This window comes from Elgaria multicarinata, chromosome 16, assembly GCF_023053635.1.
Source record: "Elgaria multicarinata webbii isolate HBS135686 ecotype San Diego chromosome 16, rElgMul1.1.pri, whole genome shotgun sequence".
NCBI classification, from domain to species: Eukaryota; Metazoa; Chordata; class Lepidosauria; order Squamata; family Anguidae; genus Elgaria; species Elgaria multicarinata.
In genome coordinates, this window is record NC_086186.1 from 118,668 (window position 1) to 133,940 (window position 15,273).

Genomic DNA, 15,273 nt, shown 5'->3' on the forward strand with positions numbered 1-15,273 from the left:
AGCATGGCCCTTTGCACCCTCCTCACGGGGGGGGGGATGCTGGTGCCAGAGCCTCCACTTTGGCCTTAGAGGGGCAAGGAGGCTGGGGAAATGCCGGACGGGCCCACTGGGCTGCCTTTGTTCGGCCACACTGGCTGGAAACCCTCTGGGACAGGAATTTCGCCACCCTGGCCTCACTGGTCCAAACCTGCTCTTCTGTTGATGCTGCTTCTGAGCCTGCCTACAAGTGAGACAATGGAGACTTCCAATTGTCAGTAGTCACGTGGGGGTCGTTTTTCAGCTCATCTTGATCTTCCTGTGGCCCAGACAAGGTTAGGAACACATTCTCTGTGTCTGCCCTTCGTTTGATAGATCATGGAACCATGGATGACCTCAAAATCAGATCATGTGCGTGAGAGAGCGGTGGAGACAGCAATGAAGCTCTTGAAATTTGTAGCTGGGCGTTTCCACTTTGATGTGAGTAGCCGTTGCGCTCGGGAGGCCAGTGTACTCATGACCAGAGGGGGGGGCTCTTTTCCTCAAGGCGGCGCCCGGGCTGCAACCACGGTCTGCCCAAAGGAACCCAGGAATTGCCCTGCTGGATCAGGCCCGGCATTCCGTGTCCAGCCAGGAGCCTCCGCGAGCTCCCAGGTAGGAGGGCACCTGGATATTGGAACAGCGTTATGTGTGAATACGGAGGCTCCCCGTCCGCCTCTCTCCAGACTGCTGGAATATGTGGCTTTCTGGCTCCTCTCCATAGAAGGCAAGCAGGGTGGGGGTGGGGGACACTGCCACGACACAGGCTCTGAACACCAAGCCTGGCCGCAGCTACTCCCTGCTCCAGCCAAGCCCCACTGCTTGATACGCCTGAGGCGAGGGATAAAAACCACCTTCCTCCAAACTATGTGGAGAAAGGGGTTAAATGGAGAAGGATTTCAATATATCAAATAAAACACTGTGAGTTATATGTGCTGAGGTGAATTATTGTCAGAGTGGGTGCTAAATGTGTAAACTTCAGATGATAAATGCCAAACAGACACGTGGGATTTTTGTGGTAGTTAAAAACAAAACAATCAAAATTTATTTTCAAAAGTTCACAAGCTTTGTTTCAAATAAAACATTTAAACCCCTTTTTGAAACCTTTCATTCAATCCTTTCACTCATTCACATACACGCTTTCCTTTCTCTCACACAATCACTCTTGAGCTTTCTTTATTATCTGTATTGATTAATATACATCAACTATGTGCACACCACACTCCAGAGACACCACTCTCTACCCTGAACCTCCAATTTCCCAGAACTTAAGTACTCTAAACAAAGAGAGCACTAAAGACTCTAAGAGGACCTAAAAAGTCTCCCGCAATCCGCTCCGTCCTTCCCTTATATATCCCTCCTCCCCCTCCCCAGACATCCTAACTCCGCCCACTCAGGCCAACATTCTAAACTCACCACAGACTTACAAACTGCAGACATACATTTGGCCACAGACACCTTCCCAGCCTAGGAGCTCTTAAGAAGCAGGAGACCTAAATGAGGTTGTGCATCTGTAACACCGGCATTGTGGCTCCTTTCTGTGTAACCTAAGGATAATGGCCCACATGCTGCCATGCTGAGGGTCTGGCACGGCTGCCTGACTGCCGGCTTTGGGCTGTGTGTCCAGTAGCCCAAAGAGCCCAAAGAGCCAGGGTGGAGAAGCAGAGCACTTTCCTCATGACTGGGGCAATGAGTTGCCCTCTGGGGACGTGGGTGTTCCTGGCGAGACACCCTCACGTACACTTGCCCAGTGCTTCAGCTGAATTCATGGAGGCTCCTTTGGACAGTGGTGGGGAAACGGTTCCTCCTCTAAGTTGGCACACCTGGGATGCTTTGGCAGGACACCTGCGGGCGCCTCCTGCTCCACCCAACAGCCTGGCAAGCTGGTCTGATCATCTCCAGAGTCGCCTGTGTTGGTGGCACCACAGCGTGTGACAGTCGCTCCCTGGGTGTCCCAATTGCCACAAAGGAGAGAGTTGGGGGCTCATCAGATGAGTGTTTTATTGCCTGCTCGCTGCTGCCCACTCATGGTTTTTCCTGTGTTCTTTAGGTGGGGGCTGGCTGGAACACCCACCCACCCACCCACCCACCCACCCCCTGGTGGGGCTCAGCTAATGCTTTCCCTTTCTTTTCATCAGCTGTCTCGGGACTTCAGCAAGCTGGCCCACCTGACTGCTGTTCTGATAGCTCTGTGCAATGATCCGGTGCAGCGCATTAGTGCTTTTGCAGTGCAAGGAGTCAGCTGCCTCTATGAGATCTTGTTGCGCCGGAAGGGTAAGGCCCAGGAGGCGAGAATTCAGCAGCCTGTGCTCCTTTGTCAGGGGAGATCGCTCAGCACAGCGTGGGAAGGGGCGGGCAGGCAGGCACCCTGGTCTGCCCTGAGGTCGCTGACATCCTGCCCCTTGTCCCAGGGTTAATCCAGGCCACTTGTTATTATCATGAGGGACAATGAAAATGGCTAATAGGGAGGTCTTGGGGGATCAGAAACGTCCAGGCAAAATATATGAAAATGCTCTGCAATGTGTCACGGCACAGCTAAGAGGGCTTGGTTGGGTAGAGCGTCTGTGGCAAATGCAGGTGCTGCTCTGTGGCCAAACTCACTCCCAGAGAACAGCTGGTAACTAGGAATTGCCCAGTACTCGATTGATTGATTGATTGATTGATTGGGGCTGCCCTCCTATACAGCTTTACCTGGAAGTACATTCCGTGGAACTCAGTGGGACTTACTTCAGTGTAGACATTTACACAGGATTATTATTATTTATGTATTTATATAGCACCAACAATGTACTTGGTGCTGTACAAAATATACAAATAAAACAGCGATGCCTTGCCTAGAGGCTTACAACCTAAAATCACATTAAAACATATGAAGGGGAAAGGGTTTCACAAAACAGAAATAAGGGAATAATCATAGTAATAAGAACAGTAAATCAAGCTAAAATACCAAAAGCTATGGAAAACAAATGAGTTTTCAAACGCGTTTTAAAATCTACAATGGAACTCGTAGTACGTAGTTGCTCTGGAAGAGCATTCCAAGCAAACGGGGCGGCCAGAGAGAACGGGCGAAGCCGGGCAAGAGAGATAGAGACTCTTGGGCGGGAGAGCAACGTAACATTTGAAGAACGGAGGGTACGAGGGGGATGGTAGAGTGAAATGAGAGAGGAAAGATAAGAAGGTGCAAGACCAAGACACGCTTTGAATGTCAGCAAAAGAAACTTATACTGAATTCTATATGGGATCAGAAGCCAATGAAGAGATTTCAACAAAGGAGAAACATGGTCAAAACAACGAGCCAAGAAAATAATCTTGGCTGCAGAATGGCGAAGAGAGACCAAAGAGGAGAGATGAGCATAAGGAAGACCAGTCAAAAGAAGATGACAAAAGTCCAAACGGGAGATAACCAAAGCATGGACAAGGGTCTTAGCAGAAGATTCAGATGAGACCGGACGGATCCTAGCAATGTTATATTGGAAAAAACAGCAGGACTTGGCTACAGCCTCGATATGTGAGGAGAAAGAAAGTGAAGAATCAAATATGAAGCCAAGACTACGAGCTTCTTCCACTGGATAAAGTGTGACATTATTAACAGTAACAAAGAATGAAGAGCGAGGGGACAGTTTGGGAGGGAAGACAAGCAAAACTGTTTTTGACGTGTTTAGTTTGTACATTTAAGGCATTTATATACCACCCTTCAAAATATGTATCCCAGGGCAGTTTACAATGCATTGGTCACATTCTGGCTAGACATCAAGAAAAACGTCCTGACTGTTAGAGCAGTACGGCAATGGAACCAATGACCTAGAGAGGTCATGTGCTCTCCCACACTAGAGGCAGTCAAGAGGCAGCTGGACAGCCATCAGTCAGGGATGCTTTAGGGTGGATTCCTGCACTGAGCGGGGGGTTGGATTTGATAGTCTTATAGGCCCCTTCCAACTCTACTATTCTATGTTTCTATGATTTATTTCCCTATACATAGCCCTTTGACTGATGCACAATCTGATGCACAGTGGCTATATACTAATGCCCAGAGTATGGAAAACAAACAGCACAAACTTGAACTTATACATGAAGGCAAATACATGAAGGCAAATACGACTTGATAGGTATAACTGAAACTTGGTGGGATGACACCCATGACTGGAATGTAGCAATTGAGTAATATAACTTGTTCAAAAAGAACAGAAAAAATAGAAAGGGAGGTGAGTTGCACTATATGTTAAAAAATACCTATCGCTGCACAGAAATACAGGCAGCTGAGCCTGGGAGCCCCATTGAGAGCATCTGGATTAAGATTAATGGGGCAAGGAATAAAAAGAACATGATGCAGTCTACCGCTGACCACCCAATCAAGGAGAACAGGAGGATGAAACTTTTGAGAAACAAATTGCCAGTGTTTCAAAGAAGTCTGATGTATAGTGATGGGGGACTTCAATTACCTTGATATCTGTTGGAAGACAAATTCTGCCAAAAGTGGCTCCTGCAAGAAATTCCTGATGTGCGTGGCTGATAATTTTCTCCAACAGAAAGTGGAGGAAGGAACTAGAGGATTGTCTATCTGACTTGATATTGACTAATAGGGAGGACTTAAGTGGATAGAGTGGCAGTTAGGGGAACTCTGGGGGAAAGTGACCACAGCATACTTGAGTTTAAAATCAATTTTAAAGGAAACAAAAGCTTAGTGTAGCCATACACGTACTCTAGATTTTAGGAAATGTGATTTTAATAAACTCGTAACTATTATAAGTGACTCTAATGAGAAAAGGAGTCCACGATGGGTGGGAGTTTTGGCTCCACAAAAAGCTTAGAGATGACATGAAAACAAAAAAGGACACATATAGGAAGTGGAAGGAAGGCCAGGCTACAAAAGAAGAGTACAGACAGGTAGCACAGAAGTGTTGGATTGGCATCAGGAAGGCTAAAGCTGAGAATGAGCTGAGATTAGCGAGGGATGCTAAAATCAACAAAAAAGCTTTCTTCAGATACATGCATAGTAAAAGACAGGAAAGAAATGGTGGTTCAGCTACTCAGGGCGTTACTAGACGAGGCTCTAGCGCGCGTTACTTTCCGCAGTCACGTCGAGGCTTACAGATGACGTTCACGAGGATCCGCCGTTATCCTGCGGTGAAGCCTCTTTCTCCCGACTTTAAAAAAGTGAGTTCTAGGGCGCCTTTTCCTGCCGTCCCGCGGTAATTCGGAGTATGTGTGGGAGGATGTGAGGTCACTGCGGTCCGCACTGTGCAGGAAAAGGCGTGCTAAGGGGGAGTGGTCAGCGGCTTCGGTCAAGCCGCGCCCGCCATTTGCGCGCAGTCCGCCAGCTGGGGCAGCGCGGCGGAGCGGCTTTTTTTTATTATTTCCCCAGTGACAGTTTGCGCAGGACCGGAGGACCGGAAAAGTGGCTGGTGACTCCTCGCGGTGGGCAGCTACCATGGCCGCATAATGGCGGTGCTGTGCGCTGCCTGTTAGTGTGGGTACCAGGCTGGCAGAGGCCAGAGCTGTTTGTGGGCTGCTGCCATGGCTATGACCAGATGTGGGTTGGCTCCTTGGGATGGGGCAGAGGGCACAGAGCCGGTCATCGCCGGCGACACCTCAGAGGCATGATGGGAGATGTAGGCACAGAGTGCCCATGCAGACGATTGACCTCGGGTCATATTACTCCCGCCACGACCCCCATCAGGAAGTGAGCGCATCATTGTTGACTCTCAACAGCACCAGCAGCACTTCAGCTGGCACTGCCACTGCCGCCGCCGGCTCCGGATCTGCCGCCGCTGCCGCCGGGGTCGGCGGCGGCATCGCTGACAGCTGCGCAAGTTTGCGGTCTTTCGGACTTGCGCAAACCGTGCAGCGAGCGGGGAAAAAAGCCGCGGCAATCAGGCCGGTGTGGCTGCAGAACCGTGCTCACGGCGGCAGCAGCACAACCGGCGCAAACTTCCACCACAAATCGAAGGCAGGTGTGGAGCATGAGGCGTCACAGCTGAACAGGAAAATCCGCTTTCACCGCTCCTCAACGACGGAACACCTGGTAGGTCTAGCAACGCCCTCAGTGAGGATGGCAAATTGAGTGCTCAATTCCTACTTTGGCTCAGTCTTTTCCCAAAAGGAGGTCTATGACCCTGGCCTGGAAAAAGTGAAGTACAAGCTGAAGGGGCAGGATTGCAGTTTGAGATTGATAAACAAATGGTCAAGGAACACCTCATCAGGGCCCAATGAACTGCATCCTAGAGTAATGAAGGAGCTAGTGAAAGAACTCTCAGAACCACTGCCTATGATCTTTACGAAGTCATGGAAGATGGCTGAAGTGCCGGATGACTGGAGGAGGGATAACATTGTCCCTATCTTCAAAAAGGGCAAAAACGAGGAACCTGGGAACTGCAGACCAGGCAGTATGACCTTAATCTCCTAACTGCTTGGCTGGACCCAGGGCCTGCCTTAATGCCACACTCATTGACTGAGCAGGGCTATCCATCATCCCACTGGCAGAGTGGCTACCCTGCCTGTTTGGTGTGGAGAAAGTTAACTACTATTAAAGCTCAAGCTTTGAACTTTTTCAAAGTATCAAAATTTTCTGCATGTCTACACTGCTCAAGCTTCAGTTTAAAACAAAAATGAGCAAGTTTTGTGTGGTAGAGCTCAAGTAAGAAGCCTTACACTACTGTATTGATAGATAGATAGATAGATAGATAGATAGATAGATAGATAGATATGCTCTGGGATAAGGTTTTCGGCTACTTGTCTGATGACCCACCTGGCCTCATTATGTAGCTACTTGTATTATGGGGCCCTCTTTAACACTGCTAAGTGAAAGTCGTAACTATAAATGGAACATCTGCACCTCTTGATCTGGATTCCTTTCTTATCAGTAAAGGGTGCTCATGATCAAACTCTGCTTAGGGGTCAGAAGGCCAAGCTGTGTTGCATGAGGCATTGGGATCTCATTTTTATTTCCGGAATACTCTTGGAAGCATTTGATTATAGAATTTCCTAATTGAGAAGCAGGGGTAAGATGGTGCAAATTTGAAAGGTCTGCCTAATCTGCTTCACCTGTAAATTTTATTTGAATGCCTATTAGAAATAGGTGTCCTTGAAACCAACTCAGCTCTCTGCTGCTGAGGATCCTGGCCCTGCCCTGCCCAGGTTGCCTCCCGCCCACCCAACCCACTTGTGTATTTCTGCAAAATCCTCCTTGCAGGCCTTCCTCGAGCCCTCCACCCTACTCTGCTCCAGCCGTGGCATCTCGCTGAGTCTGGTCCTCTCCTCCTACCTCTCCAGAGGCCCCCGTCCTGCCCTGCTCTTGCTGGGATGAGGCCTCTGCTCTCCCCTCTGCCGCTTCCCACGCCCCCCTCCCTGCTGCCTCCTTTACAAGCCCTCCCTCTCCTTTGCCTCCTCCTGCTCCGCCCTTCCCGTCTCTGGCCTCCTCCTCCGGTCCTTCTGCTCCTGGCCCCTCGCCGGCCAGCCATCAGCGTCCCCTAAGAACATCAGAAGAGCCCTGAGGCTGGGTCAGACCAAGGGTCCATTTCATCCAGCGCTCTGGGCACACAGCAGCTGACCAGCTGACGACCAGGAATCCTCTGCAAGCAGCACACGGTGCAACAGACCCTCCCAACCATGTCCCCCAGCGACTGGTGTCCATAGGCTTCCCCTGACGGCCCACAGATCCCTCACCACCCCGCTTCAGGCCCGGCCACCTTGTCACGGTCCTACAGAGGTCCTGGTGCTGTGCACAGCTCTCTGCTGCTGCTGCTGCTGCTGCTGCTGCTGCTACGGTGGTGGAACAAGGCCCCCTTCCTCCCCCACCACTGTTGTTGCCCACTGGGGTCTAGCAGCTGCTCTGTTTTTGCCTCAGGGCTGAAGAAGAGCAAGCAGAAGAGGAGGAAGTGGCCGCTGCAGAGGAGCTTCAAGGCCCAGGAAGAGGAGTGGTGCTCCCTCGTGGTGCTGGACAGCAGCTGGCAGATGGCAATGGTACTGTGGCTGCCTTGCAGATAGGCAGAGTTGCAAAATGCTGACCCTCAGTGGGCTCAGCTCTGGCCTCGTGGCCTCATTCCACCCCTGGCAGGGTGGGGAGCACACTTGCGTGTTTGGGCTGGGGTGGGACAGTTCTGACATCATCATTATTTATTTATTTATTTATTTATTTATTTATATAGCACCAACAATGTACTTGGTGCTGTACAAAATATACAAATAAAACAGCAAATAAATCAGGGAATAAGTGCCTTCAGCATCCCTTTCCAGGGGTCCCCTCCCTCAGCAAGTCCCCCAGCTTTGAGTGGTAGCGTGGGGCAAAGACCTATGGGTCTCTGCAGGGGAGGGGGGACCTGCACGACACAGGGGGGATTGGACTCGCACGCACGCACACACACTTCCCTTCATCTGTGACATCAGGAGGGCACCATGGTGGCAGCAGAGAGGCAGCCCTACCATCAACCAACCGACAGGGAAGATGTTGGGCAGGACTCCAGAGCTGCTTCCTGAAGGTAGTGGAGAGGGCTGCGTGCCCTGCCTGCCTGCCACACCAGCCAGCCCCTGCAAACCGGCCCACAGGCTGCCATGGTGGAGCGGAAGCTGCAGCAGTGGCGCCAAAGCCACGTGGGCAACACGTCGGGGGGCTTGCACCCAGAGCAACACAGGAGCATGTGGCCCAGCAGTGCTGGGAGAGAGGCAGATGAGCAAGCAGAATTCATTCCCCAGGGAATTTCCCAGCCTGGAGCAGCCAGTTCCGCCCAGGTGGCCTCAGGGCGGAGGAGCCCTGCAGCTGCGGGCCTCTGCCCCATGCGTTGCAGGCGTATCTCTGTAGAACGGCCCCTCTCCTAGCACTGGGGGAAGTTTGGAATGGCAGCGGCAGAGCCTGGCGAGGGGATCTCTAGGATGCCTGCCTCGGCCGTCGCGTGATGGCTGCGTTCCTGGAACGCCACAGCTCCTCCACAGGGCAGCTGAGGAGCAGCCTCTGTACTCGGGCAGACGGCGTGCCCACCTTGCCGGGTCTGGCCTGCTCTGCGGGGCAGCAGGGTCTCCCTGGGCTCTAGGGCAGAGAAGGGGCCTCCTCCTCAGCCACTCCCCAGATCCTCTTCCCTGGAGATGCTGCTGGGGACTGGCCGTCGGCCACTGAGCTACAGGCCAGCGGGGCCTGGCTTGGCCAAACCGCCTCTCTCTTTGCAGCATTGTGGCGACCAGGCCTTCTCCGCCCAGCTGACCAACCTGCTGCTCTCTGTTCTGGATAGCCTGAGGGACTCCAACGCAGAGCAGCTGAAGGCCGCCGAAGAGGTGTTCAACGCGATCCTGCAGAACCATGCCATGAAGGTAGAAAGGGTGAGAGGCCCCTTCAGCCGCTTTTTTCCTGCGTGTTAAAAGACCCCCACTCCGGATGTAGCTTCCTTTGCAAATGCCAGGTACAAATGCTTCAGACACCAGGCTCCGAATGTCCTGGTCAGTGATCACTTGCTGGAAAGATTCACAGGGAGGACAATGGCCTCCGCACCCCTGAGCAGGTTGCAAACGATGAGGCTGGCCAGGGTAATATCGAAATGAGTATCGTGGGCTATAAATGTCGGGTTTATATACGAGAGACCTCCACGGTTTGGCAAAGGTGCCGTCTCCCGGGCCACAAGTTTTCTCGCAGCTTCACGATGGGCCAGTCTTGTCGTGAAAGGTCTTCCATGTGAGCAAACTCCAGAATGACGCAAGGAAGGAGGCTGGAAAGCAGGCGCTGCTGCCGCCGCCACCGTTAGATTTGTGGTGCCGCTGGTCTCCTTCCAGGCAGACTCACGGCTGACCTTGTTGTGGCCTCCTGTGACTCCTGCTCAGGGAGCTGCATAGCAGATTCTTCTCTTGTTCCCCATCAGCTGGATGGCCAAGGAGGTGTCGGGAGTAGAAAATGGATCAGTCGGGAGAGGGCGGATGTTTGGGACACAGCACGCCATCCCAATGCAGCAGGGGCAGCCAAGCCTCGGCCTGAGCCAGCGGCCTGATCACGGAGCAGAGCAAGGGGAAGGCAACCTCTGCCCATGCCCTGGCTGCTCAAGAGTAGGACGCGCACCCACCCACTGCCGACTAAAGCCTGGGCCCACACAGATCGGGGCAGGCGGTTGCTTCCTCCGGCCTCTGCAGCCGCTTATTTATTTATTTATTTATTTTATTACATTTTTATACCGCCCAATAGCTGAAGCTCTTGGGGCGGTTCACAAGAATTAAAACCACAATAAAACAACCAACAGGTTAAAAGCACAATTACAAAATACAGTGTAAAAAGCACAACCAGGATAAAACCACACAGCAAAATTGATATAAGATTAAAATACAGAGTTAAAACAGTAAGATTTAAATTTAGGTTAAAATTAAGTATTAAAATATTGAGAGAATAAAAAGGCCTTCAGCTGGTGATGAAAGCAGTACAGTGTAGGCGCCAGGCGGACCTCTCTGGGGAGCTCATTCCACAACCGGGGTGCCACAGCGGAGAAAGCCCTCTTTCTAGTAGCCACCTGCCTCACTTCCTTTGGCAGGGGCTCACGAAGAAGGGCTCCTGTAGATGATCTTAAGGTCCGGGCAGGTACATATGGGAGGAGGCGTTCCTTCAAATAACCTGGCCCCAAACCGTTTAGGGCTTTAAATGTCAATACCAGCACTTTGAATCGGGCCCGGACCTGGACTGGCAGCCAATGAAGCTGGAAAAGGACTGGCGTAATGTGATCTTGCTGGCCAGTCCCTGTTAGTAAACGGGCTGCCCTGTTTTGTACCAACTGAAGCTTCCGGACCATTTTCAAAGGCAGCCCCAGGTATAATGCAAGCGAGAGGTTATCAGAGCATGGATCACTGTAGCTAGGCTATCTCTGTCCAGATAAGGGCGTAGTTGGTATATCAGCCTGAGCTGATAAAAGGTGCTCATTGCCACTGAGTTCACCTCTGCCTTCTAAAGGATCCGCTACCAGCCTGGCAGTTCCAGCTGCAAGGGATGTGCTGGGTGAAGGCCTGGCGTGGCCGTGGCTCCGGGCCTCCCCCGTGCCTGCCCCCCCCTGTGGCCCATGGGGCTGATTTCCCAGTGCCCTGTTGGAGGCTGAGGCAGCACCGCACAGAGGGCTCGATCGCTCTTTGTTATGGGTGAAGAGGCCCCTTTTGGGCCAGGCTGGCCGGCAGGTGGAGCCACATCAGCCTCTGGAGCTCCGGCACAGGGGCCCTTTGGGGTGTGCCGTTCGCCAGCCTACGGTCTGTTACTCATCGTAGTTGCTTGATTCTACTTAATCGACAGAACAGGTCCGTGCCCCCTTTTTTGCACTAAAAGCCCACCCACCCCGGTGGCAGCTTACAACATATCGAGATCATGAAAAAGAGCATTCAAAGCCAAAACGAAAGAGACAACGAAACAGTAGAAACGAACTACAGGCCAGATGTGCCAACTCCCCCCTTGCCCCAGAGGCACAGCAGTCCCAGGGCAGAAGCGCCTCACGGCCTGGAGGTGGAGGTGCTTCCGGGCCTGGAAGCCTGACCAGTTTCGCACCAGGCGGGTGGCCCAGCAGGAACAGACCGGCATTTCGCAGCCACCACCTCCTGCTCCCCTCACCGCCCTGGGAGAGCAGGCTGCGCTCAGCAGTCCCCACCAGACTGTGTGGGGAGGGGCTGGTGGGGCAGCCCCGGTAGCCCCGGCAGAGCTCAGGCTCAGCGACTCAGCGTCAAGGCGGCCTTCGGCTCTTCTCTTTTGTTCAGGTGCAAGACATCATGGGAGCCATCTACATGTGCCTGCAGCTGCGCCAGGCCTCGTATTGGACTCGGAAAGTGGTGCTGAGGACATTAGCCTTCCTGATCCCGTATCACATGGAGGAAGTCCTGCGAAGCTGCCTCTCTTTTTCAATACCCGTGAACAGGTAGGGGCCTGGTGGGCTGCCCTGCGGAGCCACGCCCAGCCTCTCCTTGGAGGGGCCGCATCCTGCCAGACTGAAGGCCGAGGGAAGGCCACTGACGGATTTCTCTTCCCCCACCCCACCCACCACCCTTGCTGGTTTCACAGGCAGGCTAGTGAGCTCTGGGCAGCAATGGCCTCAACGCCCCCTGTGGCCGGGCAAATCCTGCAGCTGTTGCTGAAGAACCTCCAGGTCAAGGATCCTTCGGAGGGGGATGAAGCCAGCGCCACCATGTCTCTGGCTGTAAGTCACTGGGCACCGCTCATGGAGGCCTGCCTGCCTTTCCAGCTGCACTTTTTGCGGCTGGCAGGACACTGTGGTGCTCTGAGATAAGCTTGGGTGGGGATTTCAAGGAGCAGCTGTGTGCTGGGACCTCTTTCGAATACTGACTTTAAGTGTGGGTGATGGGCAGGCTGGGAGAGTGGAAGTGGGTGGGTGGGTGAGGGGGGGTGCACCTGTGTGGGCGGGAGGCGGTCGCCGAGTGAGGAGCGTCCCACTGAGACTGGCCTCTCGCGTGTCCCCTCCTCTTTCTTGCCAGGCAATGAACGTCATCTACGAGACCTTCCGCATTCCCGGGTACCGCGCAGCCCTGGCAGAGATGCACCTTCAGCTATTCATCCCTTTGCTCAAGCAGGTCCTTTACGTGATGCAGCTCAACTTGCCAGAGGCCTTAAAAGCCAGGCAGGAAGTCATCCTGAGAGAAAACCCTGAGGCACTCAGCTTCAAGAGGTACCTGGCAGGATGTATGTGAGCAGGCTGGCTGTCTCGACACAGGGATCCGCAGGCACAGCCTCCCTGACAGGCCTCTGGCGGAATCCCTCCCGCCAAACCCCCACCTGCCAAGGCAGCCTGTGCCCTGTCCGGCACCTCTTGTGGTCAGGGCGCTTCTCGGGAGGGTTTGCCCAAATCTGCCTCCCTGCAGTTTCCACCCATCAACTTGAGTCCTGCCCAGAGAGCAATTGTGCTCTCTGCTCCGCGTGATGTTCTCTTTCTCTCCCCTTTCTCTTCTCTTCTCTGGGCTAAACATACCCAGCTCTTCCAAATACTCCTCACAGGATCTGGGTTCCAGAGCACCACCAGCACCCATCCTGATTGCCCTCCTAGGAATGTGCATTTTTGCTGAGGGCCTTAAGATGTAGCACAAGGTTTGGGTTCTTTAGCTTAGAAAAAACGGCTAAAGGAACAGGGAGACATGGTTGAGCTACACAAAGCTATTCCTGGCAAGGAGGACATGTTTTTCTCCCTTTCTCCTGACACTAGAACCCAGCAGAGTCCCATGAAGAGAACTGGTAGGAAATTCAGATCAAAGGAAGGGCTTCTTCACAGAGTGCAGAGTTCCAGTGTGGTATTTGTTGCCCCAATATGCAGTGATGGCCACCAACAGGGGTGGCTTTAATAGGGGAACAGACCAACAAGGACAATGAGGCTGTCTGTGGCTAGTAGTCCTGATGGCTAAAGATTACCTCCTGCATTGAAGGTAGCACTCTTCACACAGAAGAGGATCAGGACTTGACCTCTGCTGCCCAGGAGAGCCATGACTAGGTCCCCTGGGGGCAAATTCCAGGCAGGTTGAGTTGGGATAAACAGCAGGAGAAAACGCCTTGGCAGGAAGTGCCCTTCAGCACTGGGGTCTGCTCCCTGGAGGGCCAGTGGTGGGACGGGGCTACAAGCCCCCCTCCCTTTCTGCCGTTGTTCTGCTGTCCCCTTTGACGCTCCCACCCTGAACATATTTTATCCTTTGTAAGTCCCACTGATTGTAATTGTGTTAACCATTAAGGATGCATGCTTAGGGCTGCAGCCTTGTTTTAATCCATGATTCAATTACAATCCTATGTGAAAAGTTGCTTCATTTCACGTCAACCACAGCAGTGCGTGGGGTGGGGGTGGGGGTGGCGGTGGAGAGCGGGGACAGCGAGCTCTATGGCAGCAGAGGCCCTGGCTTGTCTTCTCTGTCGCTTGCTTAAGTGTCCCCCCGCCAGCCCCCCCCCCCGGAAAATACTCTTGATGAGAGAGGAGGACAGACTATTTTGTATCAATTCTATGGAGACTTGCAGAGCAAATCCTAGAACCGGATTACTTTCCAGGCATCATAAGAGGACCCAACATCAGCACCAGTCCCAGCCCGCAACAGCATGAATGCACAGAGGTGTCTGATTGGTCATATGCAGGACCGGCGCTGCCGTAGAGGCAACTCAGGCGGCGGCCTAGAGCACCAAGCAAACGAGGGTGCCGAACGGGAGCTGCTCTCCTAGAGCAGCTTCCGAGCGCGTTGTTCCAAAGCCGCCGCCCCGGCCGCCCGCCAACCCCAGCGTCCTGGCTTCAAAGCCAGCGCCCGGCCGGAAGCCGCTCCTGGCTTCGAAGCCAGGATGCTGGGGTTGGGGGTGGAGGCTTCAGAACGGCGCACCAGGAAGCCACTTCCAGGTGCGCCGCTTCGAAGCCTCCGCCCCACCCCCCCCCACCCCCCAACCCCAGCATCCTGGCTTCAAAGCCGGGAGTGGGCGCTGGACGGAAGCTTCAGAATGGCGCGCCAGGAAGCCACTTCCGGGTGCTCCACTTCAAAGCCTCCGCCCCCCCCTGCTCCGCCCCCCCCCCACCCCAGCGTCCTGGCTTCAAAGCGGGGAGCGGGCACACACACGGGGGGGCGGGGCGGAGGCTTCAGAACGTGCCTGCCTAGGGCGCAATATAGTCTGGCGCCGGCCCTGGTCATAGGGTCAATGACATCATCAGTCATGTGACGTTCTAGAGCAGGGGTGGTGATGCATTTGGCCCGAGGTCCGCCGGAGGTGCTGGGCAGTGAGTTGGCAGGGCAGGGGGCACGCGTCCACGCGTGCTTCCCCCACCTACCCACCCCGTCTCAGGGCTCAGCCTCCCCTCCCGGCCCACTGAGACCACTCCATGCTCGCCCCCCCCCCCGGGAGAAGCACAATTTCAATGGAGAAGAGGGGGGCTGCCCTGCCTTTTTCATTGAAATCGCATCTCCAACTGCAGAGAGGGTGGCCTAGGAATTAAATGAAGGCAGAGCTAAAGGAGCAGCAGCCTCGCCGCCGCTAACCCCTGTGGTCCTGGTCCAGCTGTGCCCACGCCACCTTCCTTCCCCTGCGCATCAGCCACGCGCTCCTGGCGCTCCCAGGCCCCCAACGCCGCCTGCCTAGAGGGCCATCACTGCCGAGCGGGGCTGGGCTGCAAAGGCGCGCCAGCGCGCTGTGCAATTAAGCCAGATGTGCTTGCTTAAAAATCAGCAGAGGGCAGAAGTGAGTGCAGGCCAACCTCATGAAGGGGGAGGAGTCAGTCCAGGGGGCTGCCAGTCGAGGGGCTCTGAGCCTTGTGCCAGGGTTCAGCAGCGGGGGGGGGGATGGGAAGACGGCACGTG

The 15,273-nt window shown here is 53.9% G+C and overlaps 1 protein-coding gene across 1 annotated transcript in view; it reads left to right on the forward strand.

Annotated features, from left to right (window-relative positions):
• The window catches only part of LOC134409709 (maestro heat-like repeat family member 5), a 109,059-nt gene that overhangs the window by 73,450 nt on the left and 20,336 nt on the right, over window positions 1–15,273 (forward strand). Inside the window, exons 16-22 of the mRNA XM_063142599.1 lie at window positions 352–456; window positions 2,154–2,289; window positions 7,859–7,974; window positions 9,172–9,321; window positions 11,710–11,867; window positions 12,011–12,146; window positions 12,442–12,632. Coding sequence (XP_062998669.1) covers window positions 352–456; window positions 2,154–2,289; window positions 7,859–7,974; window positions 9,172–9,321; window positions 11,710–11,867; window positions 12,011–12,146; window positions 12,442–12,632 — 992 coding nt within the window. The remainder of the gene's footprint in view (window positions 1–351; window positions 457–2,153; window positions 2,290–7,858; window positions 7,975–9,171; window positions 9,322–11,709; window positions 11,868–12,010; window positions 12,147–12,441; window positions 12,633–15,273) is intronic.